Source organism: Ceratosolen solmsi, unplaced genomic scaffold, assembly GCF_000503995.2.
Source record: "Ceratosolen solmsi marchali unplaced genomic scaffold, CerSol_1.0 scaffold41, whole genome shotgun sequence".
Taxonomy (NCBI): domain Eukaryota; kingdom Metazoa; phylum Arthropoda; class Insecta; order Hymenoptera; family Agaonidae; genus Ceratosolen; species Ceratosolen solmsi.
In genome coordinates, this window is record NW_011948424.1 from 1,054,974 (window position 1) to 1,080,408 (window position 25,435).

General features: G+C 24.0%; 1 protein-coding gene across 1 annotated transcript in view; it reads left to right on the forward strand.

Moving 5' to 3' along the window:
• LOC105362482 (FERM domain-containing protein 5-like) overlaps positions 1-25,435 on the forward strand; it is a 66,359-nt gene that overhangs the window by 25,739 nt on the left and 15,185 nt on the right. The window contains exon 2 of the mRNA XM_011499938.1: positions 20,781-20,885. Coding sequence (XP_011498240.1) covers positions 20,781-20,885 — 105 coding nt within the window. The remainder of the gene's footprint in view (positions 1-20,780; positions 20,886-25,435) is intronic.

Below are 25,435 nucleotides of genomic sequence, written 5' to 3' on the forward strand. Positions count from 1 at the left end.
TATCCATTCTAATATTCAAAATATTTCAACCTCAAGCTCAAGATAAATTCAATAAAAAAATCTTACAATACGCAGTCGATATTATTATTTTGTCGAACCTAAAATAAAATAAAAATTGAATAAAAGAATCTGATGGATTTTATATATGGAAATTCCATATTATATATGGGATTATGAGACTATTTTCATATGTAAATAAAAATTGTTAAGTAATATAAGCACGTGAAAATATTTTTAATTATTGTGAAAGCTTGACACCAAGATCAATTTTTACTTAATAAAATCATAATAAAATGAAAATTTTTAATCTCGTGTGCTTTTATTCTTCCATGCTTTTAAAGTAAATTTATTATATTTTCAAATGTAAAGATCATAATAAAATAATTCGGTAATATAATTATTCTTCTCTCGAATATAAAGAAACTTCAGTTTAATTATCCAAAGTATTTCTTTAATTATATTAATATATCGAAATCGAATAAATTTGTCTTTTTAAACTATTTTGTGTGTAAAAATCTTGAATACTATTTCATTAAAACGTGAAAACTTTTCCTACGATTGCATATAAAGTATCTTTTAGTATTAGTAATTTTTCGTGACATGAATATAAATTACGAATAATAAGTAGTTATAAATAAATACATTATGAATAATAATATGTACAAAAATACATATATTTATTTTCTTAAAAGTACGTGCAAAATTTCTGATATAATAAGCATGAGTTTTTTTTTTTTTTTTTATCTTGATACAAGCAAATATAATATTAATCGGGTTACGTTCGTTTTCTCCATTTAAAAGATTCGTTCAGTCAGTTACTCGTAATTTAATGATTCTAATGGGAAGTGTTGTATGAAATGTATATTTAATTTTCCATATAAAATGCTGAATAGTCCTATTACTTAATACTTAATTATATATGTTTTGGAGTGTTTGAAGATTTTTCTTATTTTGAAGCGTATAAAATAACGTAAATGAAAATTTAGAACGGAATGTGATAATTAATTCGTAGTGTTACATATAGTTTGAATATATTTAAAGTTAATATAATTATATATAATCACTTTATTTACAGTCGTTATTACAAGTTTTTATACAGGTATGGGTGTTATTTTTGCTTATTTTTACTAACCTATACTAATATAAAATAAAGTTACTCAAATCCTATCTTTATTATTAATTATTAGTTTATAAATAAAACGACGAATAAATAAATTGTATATAAAAATAGATCTTTTATTGTGCATAATTTTTCATTCCAAGATTTATAGAAATTTATAGATTAAATGAAAATTCTAATTACAATCTATTTGAAAACAAAATCGAAGTAAAGAAATACACGAATAAGTGTTTTTATGCATATCTATTGCTTTCTATTTCGAGTTTCGTTAGAGTTGTCTTTGTTAAAGTAATATTATACCTGTGAAAGACGAATTGAAACTGGATTAATAATAAAATTGATAAAACTAAAGATAATGGTTAATTCAATTATAATTAAATTCTTGAAAATACATATAATAATTGTAACACTATACCTTTACGATATTAGCACTATTTATTCTTCTTTAATATATTAAAATATTATAGCTTGCGATTCTTGATTTATGATATGGTGAAGTAATAATTACATGACTATGATTTGTAAACAAATAAATATAAAAAATTATTCTCTTCTCTACATCATTTAAATGTTTGAAAGGACTTATAAAATTTTTCATGCTTTAATATGATAAGTTGAAAGATAGTTTTGACAAATTTTCAATATTTACTTTTTATAAATTAATAAATAAGACACTGCCCGAGGATCGAAATTATTCAATCATCAGAATCAAGTTATAGTACAATTATTATTTATAGATATTTCTAAAATTGAACGGTAAAAAAGTTTAATAGTAACAAATGCCTATGATACATGAATAATGATGTCTCAAGATACGCTCCTCTCGCTCCGCTCTGTCTTAAAATAAGAAAACTCCAGTCGGCCTAATGCTAGTTTGTTAAAATGAAAAGGAAATAAAGCTCCATTTGGACCAATTAACATTTCGGTAGAGTACCGAACGTCATATATACATGGGGAAGTAGATTGGGGAATGAGGTTCGGCTTTAAACGAATCGCCCGACTTCAATTAAAACAGCCGTTCCCTGCTCCGAGGAGGCATAAAATCTTTCCGCCACCAATGAAAACGCATAATACTTAATTTAATATATCAAAATTTCTATAGAATTGCATTAATTTTTATTGTATTTACGATTTCTTGCTTAACTGCAGAATTATCTATCGACGTGAAAATACAATGAAGCCGAGGCATTAAAGAGGATATCGGTTGTTTTATCCTTTATTTTCCACGCTGCCTTTCTAATAAATCGCACAATGATTTAATAAGTGTATGAATTTAACGGCTCTTGATCACGAATCTTTTCCGTTTGATTGATCACTCTAATTTCTTTGGACTATCGTGTCTTTCTTACTTTCTAGCAACGGGATGGGAGATTTTATTTATAATCTAAACCACGTGGTATTATTCTGAACTTTCTTCCGATAAATGGGCGACGTGGTAGTTCGTGGAGTAACGTAAATTACGATTTAGACTACAATTTATTTATATCTTTTACGATTGTATGTCTTTAAGCTACTGAATTGCGCAATATCGTTATAAAATCATACTTAATTACCACTCTTGTAGGATATTAAGAGTAATAATATTATTTATCATTAATATTTCATCTGAATTACATTTCCAGTTCAATATTATCAATGTTATTAATACTCTGCTTTTGGGGTTTTTTCTTTTCCAAAATTATTTTTTTAATCTGTTTTATTGTATGTAATGTTATCTCTTCGTAAAAATATACGCATTATTGAATAACAATAAACAGATAATTTTTTCTACATTTTTACAAAATATAACTTATTTTCATATATTTAAAAACAATATACGAAAAAGAAATATTTCATTATAAATATACCATTTTCTATGTAATTGGCCGTTATTTAATTACGAATAAAATATCATATAATTGAATAAGCAACAATTTGCAATGACAAAATTTTAAATTAATAAAATTTGATAATAAAATTTTATGATAAATTTATACATGTGCAGTATACTTCAAAATTTGTATTCTAATAATTAAAGCGATGTTTATGTAATAAATATTAAACGAAGAGTAAAGTTAATAAGTATTGTTATTAATTTATGTATTCTACTTTATGTTTTATTCGACATCGCATATTTATATTAATTTACTTTTATTCTCTTTAATCTTTTCGAATATTGTTATTAAATAATATGATATTCATTTCTTTATTCTTTCACTTGTTCTTTTTTTTCTTTTTCATATTACATGTATGCATATAAGTTCACACGCAACTATAAATCATCCTTACTTACTAAACCAAATACACGTACTAACATTAAGAGCATTTGTACAAGAGAACAAATATTTTATTATGTAAAAATTCTATTGTGAGAGACAACAAATTCTCATTGTTTACGAGATTCAAAGATCGTTGGGTGTGCTTTTTTTTTCCGAAAAAAGTTTCTACTCTCCTGTCATAATCGCTCTCATCCGTCACTACTGACCCCGAAAATTTGTCGTCGCTAAAAAAGTGAATGTTCATCGAGTTGATCCATACTCTTTTCTGTCAAATTTTTCCTATGCGTCAATCTTTCTATAGATACTGTTAGTCTTCTTTATACTCAAAACATTTTAATTACGCATGATTTATAATATTACGAAATTTGAAAAATATTAATTTTTATCATATTATGTACGATGTATAAATTTATTGTAAATAACAAGGATAAAGGAATAATTTAGAAGAAAAAAAATAATAATAATTAAAAGAAAGAGGATTTAATTAATTTTTATTCTAAAAGAAATTATAGCTTTTTAATTAAAAAAATTTTTTTTTCCCAACTTTTTTCCAACTTTTTACGTCTCTTTAAATCATCAACTTTTCATTTCATTATAGTACACAAGTTAAAACTACGAAAATACAATGTAAACGTAATTAAAATGTTTAAATACTTTACTTGCATTTCGCCACTCAATAGGAGACAATCGACCAAAGTATTTACTGAATAGCAAATATGAAATTCGCATAAATTCCTTTTGAACAATGTAAAGTGTTAAGGTAAATGTATTTTGGAAAAAAATTTATTATTTATATATTCGTTACGATATTTATTTAATCACAGTTCGCTAGACATTTTAATAATAAAATACTTGAAATATATTTATAGAAGTGCAGCTAAATTCATTTCAGACTAATAATTTAGATAATTTGAATTTATATAAACGATATTGTTTAGATATATGCGAAAAGCTTTCGTAAAGTGACTTTACTTTTCCAGTGACAAGTATAATTTTACAAATAAAACTTTTAGTTCTGAAAGCTACTATTTTTGATTTTACATACGTAACATTTGTATTTGACATGCTTGATCTATTTTAATTTTATTGATTTAATCTTTCCTCATAATATTTTAACAACAATTGCTAGATATAATATGCCACTCAGCCTTTTACCCTTTTACTCCCATTACCAATAACTTCTTCAATCCTCGCTTAGCAAATGACTGTAAAATTCTTTATGTCAATGTTACATAAGTTTCTCCAACGATTCGACTAAAAAGAAAATACGCCTCTGACACAACGGTTCTCATGATATATAGAAAAGGCAAAACGTGTTGTTTGCTATCCGAGTCAGTAGTGCAGGGTCAGTGAGAATAGAAAGATGAGGGAAAGGGGAGAATGACCAAAATGTTCAAGGCAAGTGTTCCCTTGTAGTAGTACATACCATCGAATAGATGGTGTATAGTCATTGCTAAAGACGCTTCGCGCAAATGTTTAATAAGCGATGAATAAATAATGTACGGAAAAGTACAACATCAGCTATGGTTGTGTCGGAGCATATACAAGTTGTGTGCCAAATTGACTGCATTACTAGAATAAAAGTCTAGAGCCTCTGTGTTGAAACCTTTAAAGATATTTTTGCCATTCATTGACTTATATATGCCGTACTTTCATCTGACATTCATTTAACAAGGGAATTAATAAACATTCTCGAACAATATTTCATGCGACAATATTCCTGCTTATTAATAAACACTTTTTCTGTTTAAAATTAACTTTTACTTTTGATTTTTTTTTTTTTTTTTTTTTTTTTTTTTTTTTTTTTTTTTAATTTAATCTTTCAATTTTTATGTAATATCGCGCAGAATTTTTTTTCAGTTATAATTATGCAGCAACAAATTTATAATTAGTATATGTCATTTTTATTAGTTCAGTCATATTTTAACTTCATACACCATTACACGATTCTCTTGCTTATTTTCTATATTTAATCATTAATGTGAATCAAGAATTTTCAATGTTAACTTCTTATTTATCAAATATTTTATATTATAAGAGATACTTAATTAAAAAAAAAAAAACAATTGTAATAAAAATACTTATCATTAATATCAAGCAATTAATTACATTCTGTGTTCTGTATAGGTTTGAATGTGAAAATTGAAAATGTGTATTTCTTTTATATATATATATATATATATATATATATATATACTTTTTACTATTTGAAACAATAATTTTGGCACTTTACGTCGTAGAAATTATAAAATTATAATGGTTAATATGATTTTGTTAAAATCATATTTTAAAATTAATAGTACTTGATGTAATATATTATTAGAATACAAGATTCTAACATACTTTCAAATTTATTAATTTTTGTAAAATTCATTTATCATGCAATAATTAACTAAAAACTAAATTTTCGAAAGCTTTACAATTCAATAAATAAATTTTCATTTAATATCAAAGCATTCGATATAAAATTCATGGTAAGAAGTAGTAAGGAATAAGAAGTTAAACGCAGATAATAAGTTCTTATCTTATGTGCATGATATAGCATAATTTTCTAGGCAATAATAGCGTAAATTTTTCAAATGACAATCATTTAAATTAAGATTTAAAGTTAAAAATTAAACAAAAGTAAATTTATGAGAAAATTGTAATTTTTAGTTGAATATTATGCATACGGTAATCTACTTTTAGAATAAATAAATGTCATAATTTGTAGATTTTTATTACTTGGCTTCGACTTAATATTTCCTTCTGATATGTCGAATGTATGCTTATGGAAATAACGTCAAAAATATTTTTTTTTTATCAATATAATATTCAGTCAATGAATAAATATTTAAAATCTTAAAAGTTAACAAATATCTGAAAACTTTAGCATCCATTTACAGAAGTATCATGTACGTGTAGTACTTATAGCTTGAAATTTTCTCGGTTTATAATACTTATTTTTTATTGAATGGTGTTTTATGAATAATATTGATACAACTTTTACTACTCCAGTTTTAAGAGTAGAATGTTGAATAAAAGAATAAAGCAAAGTTATTACTGTTATTACATTAGCAACAAGGAAAATATGGAAAAATCATTCTCGAATATTATTACAATGAATAATATCCATGAAATATCATATTAAATTATCATATAAAATATATTTCTGTTTATATAATAACGTATGAAAAATATAATATAGAAAAAGATAAAGCAAGTTATGAGACATTACAAGCAATAAGCTCGTGGAATCGATCTCATGCCGACTACTTTATTCCCCTGGAGCCCGAGTTTTCGTGCTTTTCAACTTTTCATCCGCGACTACTCTCGTTGCTTCTTATATGCCAATAAACGACGCTTCTCGCGTACGATCTCGCGCATGTGCAGATCACATCCACACACAATTACCCATGTATTCAGCATAGAGTCACGAAGTAAGTCCGTGTAAATGTGGCATCGACCATTGCCGGTGAGTCGACTAGAAAACCATCGCACTTGCTTCCATACATGCTCGCAAGCTCATTTGAAAACCTGTGGACTATTAAAGGCTATTGTGACTCTTAAGGTTGTGGCCTTTGGGAATAAAAGGCATTAGGAAATTTCGTTTCGTTGCATCTCTTTTTTTGTCGCTTCTTCTTCCCTATGAGTCAATTACTCGTGGTCTTTTGGTGCTGACTTGGCTGCCAAGGCATGCTATATGAATTAGAATTTTTAGAAATGATTCGCAAACAATATACTAATTACATATTAAACAATATTCTATATTATTGTAGGCGTGAATTTAATGTTGATAATGAAGTAGTTTGGCCAAATAGAGCCAATAAAAAATAACGTACGCGATGCTTATCTGCACTCAATTTATAAAAATATATGTAATTAGATGAAAATTTAAATATTTAGCGCTCTTTTTAATATTTAAAAGTATAAGCAGTTATTATTTTGTTTTTTTTTTTAGTTATTTACATAAATTTTAAGGCAATAGCATAAATAACGAAATTATCAGATTTCTTTCTACTATAATAGGCAAATACTTTGTTATTTTTTTTTTTTATCGCTACTAATTAACAAGTATATCGAAGCCTTTAACAATAACTTAATATAACTCACTTAATTCACTTTATATTATGTATAATATACGAATGAAAATATTTGTAAAACAATTTATTTGTAAAGCAATAATTTATTCAATAAAATTTTTTAATTATAAAACTATAATAAAATATTGACTCTCGAGTCTGTTTATACTGTCGAAGTAAATCTATTGCATTAAAACAAGCATGAAATAAAACTAAAATTTTCTTAGTCATAGGAAATTATTTTATATTTTGAATAAAATTATATTGACATGTGAATTGACGAATTATAACTTATTTGACTTGTTACACTAGAAAAAAGATATTTGTCTTCATGTACGATTAGTTGAAATTATTTTTTGACTAAAATGCATAAAAAATTCTTTTATAATTTTAATGAAACGTTCGTTATTTTTCTCTACAGAGGCTATTTTGAAATTTTTTCCGACATTCCATTATAAACGTTTTTAATATCATACAATAAATGTGATAGACACTTTAGGAATATATTGCATTTACAGTCCATTTTAACTATTTTAATGCAGAAAAATTTAAGTAGAAAAAACGCGGTGCTATTTATGTTTTGTATGTTTTAATCTTACTATAAATAAACATGACAAAAACCTGTATGTATACAAATAAAATTTTATCTTAATTTATGTAGAAATAATATTCGAAGACAAATAAGGTTAATTTATCTATGATTATTTGTTTCATCCTCAACTTAATTTTATTTCGACATGCAAGTTACTATCAATGCGTATTAAAAACGATATATAGTCCTATGAAATTAGCGTTGCAAATATTTTTATTAAACCAACTCAATACTATATTAAAACAATAATATTTAATGACTGAAACATTATAATAAAAAACGGTAAAAAATGTTTTCTTTACGGATTTTTTTTTTTTTTTTTTTTTTTTTTTTTTTTTGTTTGAATAATATTAGAATATTCGGTACTGCTAATTTTTATATGAATAAATTTCCTATTAAAACTGATAAATTATAAGTAATTTCATTTTTTTTACTGTAAGGTATTGGTAATCGACATCGTCGGTCTTGCTTCATCATCTGCAAGTTCATTCCTTTTACAAGCTGAATTAGGAAAAGACCAAACTAATACTGCATGACTCAGTAATTGACATTTTTTGCTTGTCACGAATGAAAAAAGTATCACTACTTTGAAATAATCACTTGAAAATCGGCTATTTCGGTAAAATTCCTTGAGAAATCGAATAGTTTAAAAGTGTATAGTAAATTACATTATTGGGGAATTGAAACTGATCGAGTTTTAATTCACGATTTCACTACATACGAACGGTTAATCAGTTAATGATTTTAAGAAAAGAAAATAAATAGTGAAATTTACAGTTACAAAATAGATAACGTTCTTATGAAAAGTTTTATTTGTGGTAAATGATAGTTGCCTGTACAGTGTTTATGTCTGTTTATGTCTGTTTATGTCTTTTATAGAAAATATTATTTTTTGAAAGTCTTGGTACGTCGAAATACGTTGAAGATCAATATTATAATCTCTTTATAATTCTAGAAAATATTGCTTTTGAAATTTTTCATATATATAAATCTTAATGTATCAATTTATGCAATTAATATGTAAATAAATTTTTATTCGGGCATCAATGTTTTTTCAAGTACTAAAATGGTATAACAATCGTCAGATTTAAGTTGATTCAAATTTATTTCTTTTAATTTTATTTTTCTGTATTTTTGAATACTAGTATACCAGATTGAGGTTAGTACTAAATCTTAAAACAAATGTTAATTTAGTTTATTCAACATATAGGTCATTGACAAATTTCATTAAAATATTTTCTTATCTTTTTACATTATCATTTACTTATTGTGATTACGTGAAAATAATAATCTATGTGAAAATAATTTAATTGAGTTGTCAAGATCGTCATGTATATAAAATTTGTTATGAATGTCATGAAACTAAAAAGTAAAATGTTTATTTTTGATAAATAAAAACTGTTATATATATATATATATATATATATATATATATATATAAATATAAAAATATATTTATATGTATAATTATTACAAAAAAATATGTATATGTTACGTAGCTTTTAATAAATAATTTTTAATAATTGTTTTAAAAGGCCCCTTGATCAATATACAATAAACATTTTTGCTGAAGTAGAATGAAAAATTACAGTTTCATAAATTTATATGTTTGTAAATGAATAACTTTATTTATGTTCCTATACAATCTCCTCTTAAGTATAATTATTCGTATATAATTATTTAAAATCCAATTTCAGAATTGCCAATGATGTTCATAATTTTCAATAACTAATACTAAAATGCTTAATTACAAACACAACGAAACAGATGAACTTAAAAATATGTTAATTTCATACTTTTGAAATAATATTAGTCAGTAGAAAAATTAATAATAATATTAGCTTTCTTGGAAGAACCCATTTAATAATTATCTGAAGAAGAATGAACATCGTTTACATTTTTATGTACAATCTATACAATTTTTTATGTCTAAATGTTTATATATACTTATATTATTTATAAATATAATACATTATTGTTAATATTTTAATATTTATATAGCTAATACGGAAAAAAGAGTATGGAATGAATCTAATTTAATATTAAGAAAATTTATTATGTAATAAAAGAATTTTTTTAATAAATTTTTTAACTAATTATTGTTAGCATTAATTTACTTGCGAAAAATCAGACTATGTACAAGTGATAATTTCTTCTTTTATAAAATAAGTTTTCGATGATAAAATTTTATTTAACTTGGATATTTAGATATCGAAAGGTATTTTTGGCAGTTTTTTTTTTTTTTAGCATTTATTGATATCAAATAGAAATACTTTATAAACGTGTCTAATGAAAAAAAATTTCTTCTTCGGCATTTTTAAAACCACTGTTCAAGAATTGAGATAATAATTATTGGATGAAAAATGTAATTATATATAATATAACTTTAAATGTTGATTGGAACAATTTTTATGAAATGGAAAATAATAATTAAATATATTCGAGAGTGTTTTATTATTTGTTTCATTTTTGTGTTGATATTTCATGTCGATATTTAATTGAAATAAAATAAAGCTCATATGAAAATTCGCTTATTTTTTTTTAGTCACATTTTACAAAAAAGTTTAAGCAAATAAGCTCGATGAATAAAATTTAAAATTATTTTATATCAATTTTGATGCTTCACAAAATATTTTACAAAGAATACCAGAAAACTTCCAAAAGAAAATATATCAAGGATTACATTGCAGTATAATCATTAAAAAATTAAAACATTTTATTCAAACTTCAAAGGCACGAATTTTAACTTTGGAATGAAAATCAGTGTCGTAAGTCTATTTAAGTAAGCTTGATGTTAAAATTTTTCGAAAAGTCAAAAGAAGTATCAATGTACTTTCATTTGACTATATTTCAAAATGTATTCGTCTCTCGTTTAAGTAGATTAGTTTCTATTCTAATTATCAGTAAAAGTCGATTTTAGTTGATGAAAGGCACTTGTCTACACTGTAATTAAAGAAAAAGAGGCTAGAAAAGTGAAGGCATCGTAGTGATACTCTTCGGTCTTATTTATAAATCGAAGTTTGCCAGCATCGTGAGAAAAAATGTGTTTGAGTTAGAAATTTGTGGTAATGTATGAAATATATCTGTACAATTAAAAGTCATTAATGTTGTTTACAACGTTATGTTACTTATATTTATTTAATATAGCAGCAAATCAATAAAAATTGAGAACACGATATTTTTAGTTAAAAAAGCATTTGCTCAGATTGAAATGAAATTTTATAATTTCTAAAAAAAAACAATTCAATTTTGTTAATAAACTATTCTCAATTTTATTTGTATAACTTACTTATAATTCTCAAGTAAAGTAAAATAGATTTGTTTATTAATTAGAAGCTTGATTATAAAATGCCATATAAAAACGCTTATTGTTCTTATAAATTACGAAATAGTTATTGTCGTTCTTATAAGATTTTCATTCGTGATAAAATGTTCATATCTTTCGTTATTTTCATATCGTTCATTATTCGAATAATCAATTTAAATATTGTATAATGAATAATATTGCCAATATAATTTGATTATACAATTTTCAAATAAAGATTATACGATATATCGATCATAAAAATTTAATTTCACATGTAAGTAATTAAAATGTTGTTAATTTTAATGAATGAAATTTCACTATTAGTCAGCTTTATTTTATCGGATAAAAAATTAATAAAACTAATGAGGAATATGCGTTTGAATGCTTGCCGTTACATTTTTAATGTTGGTATTGTGATATATTTTAATTATATAGTGAGATAAGTACAAGTTACCGATCACTATGTTTTAAAACAACTATTTTCTCTTTTAAACAAAATATTACAGTATTCTACTAATATTTTTCAATATTAATTTTTATAATGTTTTACATTACGTAATTTTTATTTACCTTATACTTATTTACTTACAATTCTATGTTGATCCATGTGTTTTTATTTTCCATTCTGTCTAGTTATATTACGTCAGATCGGCTCGGATTTCATACTAAGCTGCACATAAATTCCTTTGAATATAAATAAAATCCTATTCATATGAAAAACGTAAAGAAAACATATTAAACAATTAAACGCATGGTTTAATAATCAAATTTTACACGTATTTCCTATCGTGAAATAGATCATTTTGTAAATAAATATGTTCGGAGATAAAATGATGAAATGCATGGTCTTGGCTTTTAAGTATAATACATATAAGATTACTAAGAACTCTTACTATACAGTCTCTTCGTCATTTGCAAGTTGCACATATGCGTATATTAAATAAAACGATAAACGATTTATTTTTGAAGTATAATATGTTTACTATGTTGTTCACGTTGTTCCGTATACGGTCGATTATTAGCGAGATATATCGTGTTTAAATTTTCTTTTGTAAATTATAAAATTTTGTTTTCATTTTATCTAACTATTTTTAACAAATACAAATAACAATATAAATATAATAAAAAAATATAAATCATTGATAATATTTGTGTATTATGTAACAGATATAGACAATATTTTGAGAGAAATATTACAAATTTAACAATTTGCTTATTTATTTACTGACCTTTATTTTTTTTTTTTTTTTTTTTTTTTTTTTTTTTTTTATTAAGAAAATCTAAAAGTAAAATATGTTTTCAATCTAATTAAAACTAATACCATTATAATGAAGCAGATTCAAAAATAAAAATTTTTACTTAAAACAAAAGGAATAAGTGAATATATTTATAGTTTCCTTTTTTTTCCTAAGATTCTAAGATATAAGAACTTAGTGTATTGGAATAATTTAATGTAAATGAAAAATATGCAGATTCTATTTGACTTAAAAAATAGTATAATGTGGTTTAATTATACGATAAAAAATTTTAATTAGAATATTATGTCGGAAGTATTCAATGATATAATTTATACAAAAATAGCGTTTTATTGAAAATTTTTCTATTCTTATCTCTAGCGAGCTCATTTGTTCTCAAGATAATTTAAATAATGCAATCTTCATTTATATTATGAAAATTCATACATTGAACAATTGATGTTTATATTTAAAGTTTACTATTTAATGTATTTTAATGTAAATTATATTCTAATTTCAAACTACAACAGTCAGACTAATAAAAGCAAAGAAAATAAAGAATCTGTAATAAAAAATCTAAAATGAATAAATAATTTAGACAAAAACTTACATAATGAACTTTAATATATCAAGGCTTTTATTATTATTATTATTATTATTATTATTATTGGATGTGGTTCAATATCTCATTTTTATCATAAGTATTAATTTAATTTTATATCTAAATAAAAATAGAATATATTCGTTTTATACTTTATTCTTCCTGCTGTATTTGTTTTTTCACAAAAATAGAGCGCGAATTCTGCTATGGAACTTGTATTAATTGCAATTTTATATGAAAAAGAAAGACGGAAAATTGGTTAGAGTCTTGTAAATGTCTTGTTAATATGAGAAATAGATGAAAGATCAGCAGTTGCGGTCGGTTGAATTCCCCTTGACATCCTCCGGATTCTCTTCGATAAAAAAAATTCAAATTGGTGCAATCTTTAAGTATTGTTGACGCACTTGGCGTCGTTAAGCGTGGACAAGGGCATGGTCAAGGCAAGTTCCAATCAGCTTAGAGATCTACCACTAGTTGCCGAACGGTAAAAGTTGCGGAATGCGGAATGGACACGTGAATTGCTGAATGACGTAGCCGGTACAGCAAACGAGATGTACCCTTGTCTGGTCTCTTATTCTGTGTGGATCTAACTGAAGTTGCCAATGTATGGGCTAACTCGGATGAAATTTATGAAAAGACGCGATTGAATGAGTAACGGAACAATGTGTAACGGTTGTCGTATTTATTTATTATATTTTATTGAGGATGCAGTTGAAAATTTGACTTTTATAAAATAAAAGAATTTGTAGACATTTATAAATTTTTAATAATATAATAAACATTTGTGTGAAGTAGAGAAATGTATTGAAAAACTATTGAAGCCAGTTGAATTAAAACTTATATTAAAGTTTATAAATCACTTATTCAAATATAAATAAATAATTCAATGATTACATAAAACAATGGATGTTTACTATAAGAATTCTTTAATATTTTTCTCTGAATACAATATTTTTAAAAAATATATAAAAATCTATTCTCATAGAAGTATTTTGTTTGCAGAATATTTCATTTATTTTGTTAAAATATTGTCATGCTTTTTCAGACACTAAATAAAATTAATTTGCGTTTCAAAAATGAATGATTCAAAAATATAAACACCGATTTACACATATTATTAAGTATATCATGTATACTACATGTAATGACAGATACTTAAAACGACGGGAGAAGGCTACTCATATATTTGTCGTAAATATTTGTTATAATATCATATAATTAGAGACAATCGATCTTTCAACATCGCGAAATATCAAATGCGGTATGGTATAAGAAATAATAACCAATTTTAAAAAAATAAGATGTTTGCTTATTGAAGAAGACATATGAACTGATGAATAAAATGCAGATCGATTGGTGAAGCTAAAAAAAAATTTTCTTTTCCACGAAAATTTTCATACCGATTTTCATCCATTCATTATAAAAATAATTGAAATCAATGTAGATGACAGAATCACAGATCAACAGCAATAAAAATCGATTAATGATCAAACGGTTATCGAAGCAAACTACCTGAAACAGTACAGATTCATTTAGACGTATAACTTTGTATGTGATTCACGTTTTTTCTCATCAATTAGTTGGTTAAACTTCAATATCTAATCGTACACACATATGACCATACATACGCGAGAGCGCACAAGCGCAAACATATATAGAATTTATTAGTCTTTCAATTTTATTTACCGTTTTAATGATTCTATTTCTAACAACTTAATTCATGATAGTTTATATGATAATTAATTCGTAGGAGTTGAAATTCTACTGGTAGAAGTAATATTTATACAGCAATATCAACAACATTTTCATAAACTCCATAAGCATTAAAATTATAAAAATATATTTTACTCATTATTCACGTTAAAATTTTCTCTCTTGCAAGTTCCGCTCTATACATCTGTCTTACAATCCCACAAGATGTAATTAGATAAACAAGTAGAGCGAAAAAAATTAAACATAAATATTCAGCCTAACGGTAATTTATTTGAAAGTTCCAACTTTCGTACAAACTTTTTTTCATATTTTTTGCAATGACATCTCTCTCTCTCTCTCTCACACACCTCTCCTTCTATTTTTCCTTTCATTTCATCTTTTCTATATTCTTGTATAAAATTACATTTATTTTTCTTACATATATTCCTTGATCATATTTTGGTTTTATTTCAACTATCGATCTTATTTTTCATGTTCTACACAGTAATACAAATTACATCAGAGATTGATAGTTATTTTATATTTTTAGAGACTGTTGATCAGTATGTTGTCATACAATCGTCTTTAAAATACTCTCTAAATCATATTTTAACAGATTGCTTACATATTATTGTTACTTACCTGTAAATATAAGCTATTAATTATATTATGAATAATACTTAAAATTAATAGAATTGCTGTAACATGCAAATAATTAATTTTTTGTTAAATTCCATTTAATAAAACTTTTTTTTATGTATAAAATAAATCACACATTAAAATAAAATTCAGATTATTCATTTTTTATGAAAATAGTCATTCATAAAATTAGTATTTGACATAATAAACCCATATAATATAATAAAATAAAATATACGATGTAACACAACATAAATTAATATAAAATATAATTTTATAATTAACTTATGTTATTCAAAATTTTTTAAATTATGATGTGTATTAGTTTTTATATTATATATGTATATATATATATATATATATATATATATATATATATATATTTATATATATAATAAGATAGAAAAAAAACAAAGAACTAAACACAATGTGTTAACATTAAAAAAAAATATATTCAGAGATTGTTATTTAATTATGTAAAAATATTTGTGCTCATGATGTGATAAGTAAATGAATACTTTTCTTTAAAATTTGTTTCTATTTTCATTTAAAAATTCCATTACGTGTTAAGTGTATTTTTATTAAAATTATGAACTTATGCATAGAACATATTGCGTTACAAAATCAACATTTCTCTACACTATTATTTAAAATACACTTGAATTAGATTTAAACATAAAATTTATTAACAAAATAATTCTTGCAATTTCTATTTTCAATAAATTGATTAAGTTGTCATGTGTAAAAATCATATAAGTATTTTTTAATGAATCTTAATTAAAATTTTATTTTTATACTCTTTTTAATTAATACTTCAGAGTAGTAATTTACGACGATTTTCATATAAAAGCTTGCCATACAGTCTTATGGATAAATATATAGATAAATATATGGATAAATCCATGCATATTATGTATTAATATATAGATAATTAATTTTAAATTTTAGATAGACTTTTAATTGAAATATGTTAAATTTAAATATTTGTGTTTGAAACTAAGATTATCAGCAGAAATTGATATATATATATATATATATATATATATATATAAAAAAAACAATATAATAGATATACAAATTTATTATAAAAGTGCATAGTTAGGATGTCGATTAAAAAATAATTTAATTATTATATTAATTTTAAAAATGTATCGCTTCAAAATGTATTTTTATTAAAATAAAATAAAATAGTTATAAAAAATTAATAAATTATATTATTGACAAAATCTTGTATTAAAAATGCGAGTTTATAAAATTTATATTATCAGCAAATTAATAGATATTGTTCAAGAATATATTTACCATATTCTCATTTATATGGTAAATATATTTATATATTTATGTATATATATATATATATGTATATATATGTACAGATACACACATAATTTATTGCTCAGTGGCTTTTATGTTACAGTATAATTATCAAACTTATCAGATATGACACTCCAGTTAATCCATGTAAGATCGTTAATAGCACTAATATAATTAATACTAATATAATTGTAATTAGATATTAAATTCAGGACATAAAAAAAAAATATATATATATATAAATATATAAATTTATTGCATAATGAAAATTATACATGCTCATAAAAATTTGAATAATTACGGCTTATATTACAATTAATCAGGCATATAATAACTGAGAATTGAACCATCATGTTGGGATTATGACTTAATTATGTCATATAATAAATAATTTTATAATATATTTATAAATATAAACAAAACATGATATCCAATAATTTCATTACATAAACTTCAAGATAATAAAAAAATGATTTTCTTTAAATCTACGCGTATATTTTATAAGCAAAACCTATAAATCAATTTATAATCTTACAGGGTAAACGAAAAGCACTATAAAGGTTATAATCGACATCGTAAAACTGAAAAAGCAACGGAACGAAATACATGACAATGTAAACGAAAATGTTAAATCTTCAACATCAAAGCTCCATCTAGATGCATTAGTGCTGGGTTTCTCACTGTCAATTTTTTTGAATTTTAGCCAAAAACTTATCCTGAATTATTCAATTGTTTTGCTCTTTTTACATATGTATTAGTTTCTATTTAGATTTCACAAAAATATCAGATTACCCAACAGTTTTTCTTCATGAAACAATAAGCAACTGCTTAAGTATCTCATGTAATCAATATATATGATTTATATATGTATGAAGAAAAGGTTTAAAAAAATTTTTGCAATATAAATTTTATAATTTAAAGATTAATATATTTGAAAATTTAAAAATTTTTATCCTACAATATGAACTTTGATTAAATATATATATCTAAATTGTGTTACATTCATGTTTATTAATACATTATTTTACGAGATTTTTTAAAATATAAATTTACACTTAAAATAATAAAAATATTGGCCAAGCTAATCTATGATTGATCTTATTATTCATTAAATTAATTATAAAGCGGAAAGATAAAACAGCTATTTTATGTTTCCATGAAAATATATCATTCATGGTTCGTACATAGAAATTGATTCTTATTTCTCTCTCATTGCTCACGAATTGGTTATATTTAATTTTGAAAAGAATATGTAAATTTCATAATATAATACAATAGATTGTCAGATATTTATATGATTACTCTTTGAAGTCGATTAGCGTTCATGCGATAAAAATTATTTCTATTAATATGGAATAATATCATTTTGTTTGTATAATAAATTAAACAGTTTTCATGACTCTAAGAATTTTCTGTCATTCAATGATAAGAAAGCATTAGAAAATGGAAAAGAAACACAAAGAGAAAATCCAAAGAAACTACTGGCTGTTTCGGAAAACTGGGAATTTTTTCAGACGAAAATTCATGTTTCCACAAAGTCAGCGGCCAATGTGAAAAGGGCGAGACAAGCGGGGGAAACGAGAGTGCCACAACTGATTTACAGTTCGATATCGGATTTTCCGGCATTACGAGTTCCTAGGTCGTGTCGAGAACACGTAGCTTATATGTCAACCGCATGTGTACTCGTGATATTGCGAGATATAAGAATTGGTACAATGGAATACAGAAATAAAGAATTCAAAATAGTTTGAGTATAGCGAAACTTTATTAAATCATTATATTTAAGGTATCGTGCAACATCTATTTTTATCAAGTAGTCAATATTTCTAATAAGTACAATTAATATAATCATTGTCAAGTTCTCTATTTAATTGATTTATCCGTGTAATATTTTAATGTTTATAAAAATATTATTTTCAAAAAGTCAACATTTCAGTTTAGAAATGTAAGATATGTTGGACATATATTGTAATTAAAAAGAAAAAAACAAGATGAAGATACGTTATTAAATATGTTGATGAAAACTATCATCAAAATCACTTTCAAAACAATCAAAAACATCAAATAAACTGAATATTATGAATATAAATGCTCAGCTTGTTTGCCTAATTATTAATTTACTTAATATAACGGAAACACGATTTGAAAATACAAAGAACTCTTTTATTTTCAAATTATACTCAATGCAGCAATTACAAATTCAGTTGAAATTGATTTGTTTATTCTTGAAAATTTGTTAGTTCCATCCTGATAATCTCAGAATTTCTACCAACTATTAATGCACACTGTAAAACGAAAAAAAAAAACAGTCCCCCTCCAATCAAATTCAATTTGCTCCAATTTTACTCCAATTTGCAATTTTGCATTATTTTTGTGGTTATAGTCCGCATTCTTGGCTTCTTCTGTTAAATCGACAAAACTTTCGACGGCCCTAAATCATCGTCCGCATGACATAGAAGTTCGTAAAGCGCAGTTATACGCCTCTATAAGCGCTTTAAGTACCGAAGTGCTTACCATTACAAGCGATTTACCCATTCAAAGAGTCGCGGCTCGTCGGTGATTCTCGCTTCCTTATACATACTCATACTACAGCAGAAAAAGTTAATAAATCCGGTAAACTGCTGCACCCCTTTTTAATTTTACTTTTTGAGAAAAAAATTACGATAAGGATTGTTTATTCATGATAAACAACTCGTAAAATTAATATAATCTACGTCAACTAGTATGGTTGAAAGATTAAAAAGAGACGTAGAAATCAATCGATAGATGTCAAAGGCAATTTAATCTCATATACATGTATATGAAATTGTATTAAATAAAATTTTCTTATTTTTTAAATTTAGAAATATAATAAATACATTTAAATATTAATATTTGAAACATTAAAAATCGAGCGTCTATCGCCGCTCTATAATATTTGACCTTCAAAGAGTCTTTTGCCTAGTTTCTTGGATAAATTTATGTTCCGTTTAGCATTCTGTAAAATTAATATAATAAAGCAACATATTCTCAACAATTTGAAAAATCATCAGAAAATGTTATTAATCTTAGCTCTTACCTATTGTATGTATTCGTACGCGAAGGAATGAAATAAGATTTTGCATACAAATATATGAAAAAATGGGTTACTTTTATTGTGATTGCCAACAATGACATTTTAAATGACCATTTTGAACTCATTTCAATATAATACTGTAGAATATATATAATTTCGTTTATTCGCCGAAGAGGAACAGTTTTTAAAATAATTTTCAACTATATAATAAGCTTAAAGCTTTTTCAAATAATATTATTCATTATTTATTTTATATGTGCATATATAATTAGCAAATATCTAATCAGACTGTGAAACAATGAATTACTAAATATTTCTGTCATTTTTGTTATATTGGCAATAATTCTTAATATGAATCTTTTCGGTTAAAATGAGTTACTACGTCATAAATGTTATTTTTATTAAAAACCCCTAATGCATTACAAAAGCTCATACAACTAATTACAACAACGAATTAATATTTTCTTTATTGGGATTTAATTAAAGTTAGGTAATACTAATATAAATAAAAGCTTCAAGTATCATGCTATTTTTACCAATACTTCATCAAAAATTTAATTCAAAATGGATGATAGAGTTAATCAAAGTAGGTCATCTATTATTATTAATTTAATATATCTATAATATCTACCTTCCTATCGATTTATATATATAAAAAAAAAAAAAAAAAAAAAAAAAAAAAAAAAAAAAAAATTCATATAAACTCTTAATATTGTATAATACGAAAAATCTATTTTTCTATATATAAAATTTTTCTTATTTAATTAAAAAAATAATTCATTGCTAACAAGTAAATTCGAAAATATAATCAAGCATGCGTTGCTATATAGCAAAAATATATAGAGCCTAAATCAAACAAACTATTATTACTGATTCTAATTTATATTTATTTTTTGTTTAATACAGCCTCAACACAAAGGGAAATACATATTGGAGTATGTATGCAAGCAACTCAATATTTTAGAAACAGACTATTTTGGATTACGTTACGTGGACAGTTGTAGACAAAGAGTAAGTATTTTACATTGACTTTTTATTTTAACGAATTGAAAGCGATAATATAATTCCAAAATATTTACAAAAAAAAAAATTATAATAATTCATGATATACATTAATTTACTTTATTATCAATTATATAGCACTTTATGGAAGTATGTTATTTTAAATTTTAATAATAATGTTCCTATTATATACATATTTTTTAATTTATAAATAAATTAATTTTTTTTTTTTTTTTTTTTTTTTTTTTTTTTACGAGGTTACAAGGAAAACTTTTTTTATTCAATAGTCTGATTAAAAAAAATTAATTTGTGGTTAATTATTAAAAGCTTAAAGTAATGAAATAAATTTTTATTTGAATTGTATTGATAATATCGTTAGTATCTTATCTCTGAAACAAGTCAAAGAATGAATCTCATTGAAATCATTATTATTTCTACTTGTATAACTTCATCCTCCTTCGCTCACTTCTAAACAATTTAGTTTTATTTCACTTTGATCTTACACAACTTTGCAAAAGTTCTCGTAAGTCAGACCGTAAATAATTCATGTAGAATAATTCATCCAACAACAAATCTTATGTTTTTTTTTCTTAGTAAACAGTAGGTATAATGGTAACTAGGTACTCGTACCTTACTGCAAGTTAAATTCTTGATTATTAATTGTTGAATATTATTTACTATGCGAGATGTATAAAAGGTTCGTAAACTATTGCACAATTGTTCTCTCTTCAATGAAAATTATAATTCATTTCTGCTCATTAGCAACAAATTTACGAAATTTAATTTTCTAAAACTACTTTTAATAATATTTAATATCATTTAATAAATGATTTATTTATTAATAGTCGATACTTATTACATGAGTTTGTAAATGTAATTGTTATTTACTCGTGATTATCTTGAATGAGAATATGAATATAAATAATTGTAACAAATTATCAACGCTAAATAAATCGGTAATAATACATCAAATAAATTATTTTCACTCATTTTATAAGTCATTCGAAGTATTTTTCATTCATATATATATATATATATTTTTTTTTTACTTCAAAATGTATTACCACTACATTTCAAATATATATATATATATATAAATATATATGTATTGTTGAATAATCAATTTTTTTCTTTCAATATAACGATATTCATGCAATTATATAACTCAAGAGAAATTAATTATTTCAATAGTGCATTTCTTAGATAACAATATAAAAGTATAAGAAGTCAAGTAGTTGTTCTACTTGTCTTAACATAATAAATTGTTATTAAATCATTCGATGTACCTAATGTACGGACATTGAAGAATATACGAGCCAATAAATAAATTATTAAATTACTTTATAGTTCGAGAAACATTGTTAACAATTTAGTAAGAAATCGAATAAAGATCTATATCTTGCAAATTAAAATATATTCTATTAGTAATGAAAACAGTAATACTTTTCAATAAAAAAGTTCTCGAATGTCGTAAAACATTTTGCCACGCGTCTGTCTTTTTTTTCGTTTCTTTTTTTTTTCTCATGCGTACATTCGACGGTACGGAAATGAAAGATGTGTTTGCCCGCATAGTTGGCAACGAAAATCTTACGAGGTGAAAGAGGAATACTTGCGCTTTGACCCCGTCCTTTTCTTCGTTCTCGTTTCGCTTTCCTTATCACTTCGGAGCACTGATTTAAGTGGCCTCGGTGCCTTCAAATTGAACGCCAGTGACATCCTTTGAGTCAAGTGCAATCTCGACATGTTTCTTAGTTTCAAGATTTTTGTAATTTTCATATTGAGTCAACGAGTTGCGCGCTATAACCTTTATAATCTCACTGTACATTGCCAAATAAACCGATTATATTTTATACTCTATCGTGTATATCGTTTTATATTTTATTAATATTGGACATTGGTTTAAATAATTGAAGCTTTATTGTGAGAAAAAGTCAAAATAGATTTAAATATATATATATATATATATATATATATATATAATTGTGTTTCTATAAAGCCTTATGAATCGTATTTTATTATGTATTTTATAATTCAATATAAATCTCCATTCTATAAATGTCCAATATCGAATTTTCTTTTATATAATTTATATGTTTACATGAGTTTCTTATTAATAATTTTTAACCATTGCGAAAAATTTTAATTTCTATTCTAATATTTTAACAATGATATCTGACTGTAAATTTATAAAAATCAATTTAATATCGCAAAGGAAATTAAATTTAAAATTTAGACAATATGTTACAATATATATATATATATATATATATATATATATATATATATGAGAAAAGTTTTAGATGGAAAACTTGGAAATCCACGTACGAAGAAAATTTCTGCTTTTCAAAAGATTATACGAATGATTGGCTATAAAATAGTTAGTAACTGGTTTAGTTTACAAAGTAATCAAGTGAAAACTGTTTATTTACTTTTATCCTATATAATGTAAGAAAAGCTATTTAATGCCCATCTGGATGTTTAACAAAGATTCAGCATTTTATTGTTTGTATACAGTAGTATGATACAAAACCTGCGTATACTCACAATAAACAAAAAATTCATTATTTTTAATGGAGAATTATTTTAACATCCTTGAAAATTTATATTAATAATTGAACATTGATGAAATTCTTCTTCTAAAATCAATTATCAATAGCTGCCATCTAAATTTTGTTTAGAAAACCTATTCGTTAAAAAAAAAAAAAAAAAAAAAAAAAAAAAAAAAAAAAAAAACAAACAAACAAACAAACAAACAAACAATGCCGCATTTATTTCAAGATATTTCAAGATCTCATTTTATAACTTGAATTATCCGCCAGCTGTTTTATACGCGTAAAGTATAGTTAAAATTAATATCTTGAGCTTATATCTGTCGTATTCGTAAGTTTTTTATTTTATTATTATTTCTTATTGAATGAAAAATACTATTTGTTCTAACGTATAATATTATACGGGAATATTATTGTAAAATCTAATCAATAACATATAATATACTGTGTATGAAATGTATGAAATTTGTTTGAAATGAGATAAAGCTTTATGTAATTAAATATTGTTAGTAAATTATTATGAATGCCACTATTATATGAATTTACAATTAATGTAAACAATTCACATTAAAAATATGTGTGTATCTATTAACATATTTCACTCTACTTTATTTCAATGTCCCTACATGTACATGAATATTTAAAAATAATTATTGTAAGTGCGTAAGTAATTGTAAATTCTATATCAGAACTTGCGTAGCGAATGGAATAATTAATAATTAAGATTCGGTTTAAGCTTATATTCTATGTTAGATAACTCAGGCGACTATGGAATGTATAGGAGAGTAACTCATCTCCATTCTCAGTAAAATACTATAACAATATATCATAAATTGAATAAAAATTTTTTAAAGATTAATGCAAATATTGATTTTTCAAATAAATATAAGTATAAATCTCTTTTCTCATTATGAACGATCGACATACAAAAGTATTATGTTTTTAATATGCATAGAATTAGTATATATTCCACAGTAATAATTACACAGAAAAATGTATAAAAGGATTATGTAGGTAATTGTTCTTGCTAAAATTCTTATGAGTTTTCGTGAAATAAACCAGACAGGTAGAAAAGTAAATGGGACCGAACCTGTTTTAAAATTTTTTATTTTATCAATCCTTTATTTTATACATATATACTTTAAATTATTTATTATAAAGGAATTAGTTTTCACTGTCTTTTTCATGCATAGCCACTTTTCCTTTTGTCTCGGAATATTTCAAAATTGTCAAGTGACGTTCCTTAACGGCGCGTTGCGATAGAACATTAACTTGTTAGTCGTGTGGATTCTCTTAGCAAATTGACTGTTGGCGCTAATAAAGTTTTCGTATTTTCCATCCGCCGACAGATATAAGTAACGAGTGAAGTTTTAACTTTGCGGCATGGTCAATCAAAATAATATTGGTATCTACAAATATTTATTAATATCGCAATTTTATTAGTTTTAAAATGGTCACACAGTTCTTCTTTAATCATCTATAGAACCTCGATAACTTTTTTATTAAATACTTATTACCATTAAAATGGCATCTTCCTGTATATATGATTTCCATGATATTGAATTGCAAACGCTTAATCTCTATTTTGGAATGGCTCATCTTTTATAAATTTTACTAAAATCTAATTCGTATAAGTTTTATATTTCTCATAATTTTATGTAATAGTAATGACTTCATATTTTACATCTTTTCAGAGAGTTTTTAAAGTTCGTGTATACGCGCGCGCCCGCGTGTGTATTTGTGCGCAATAAGATTTATGTTTTATGAACGAACTTATAAAATAGTATGAAACAATTTATATTTATTTATACAAATGCATAGATTCATCATAAAATTAATATTTTATCAAAATAAAATTCTTTTACTAAATTTATTTACATACACAAATATCGTTAAAAAACACATAAAAGTTACATGTTTTAGAAATATTAAACAAATTTTAAATTATAAAGTATACTAAAATCTTATTATTTTATTACCGTATACAGAACATTTCAAAGATAATGAAAG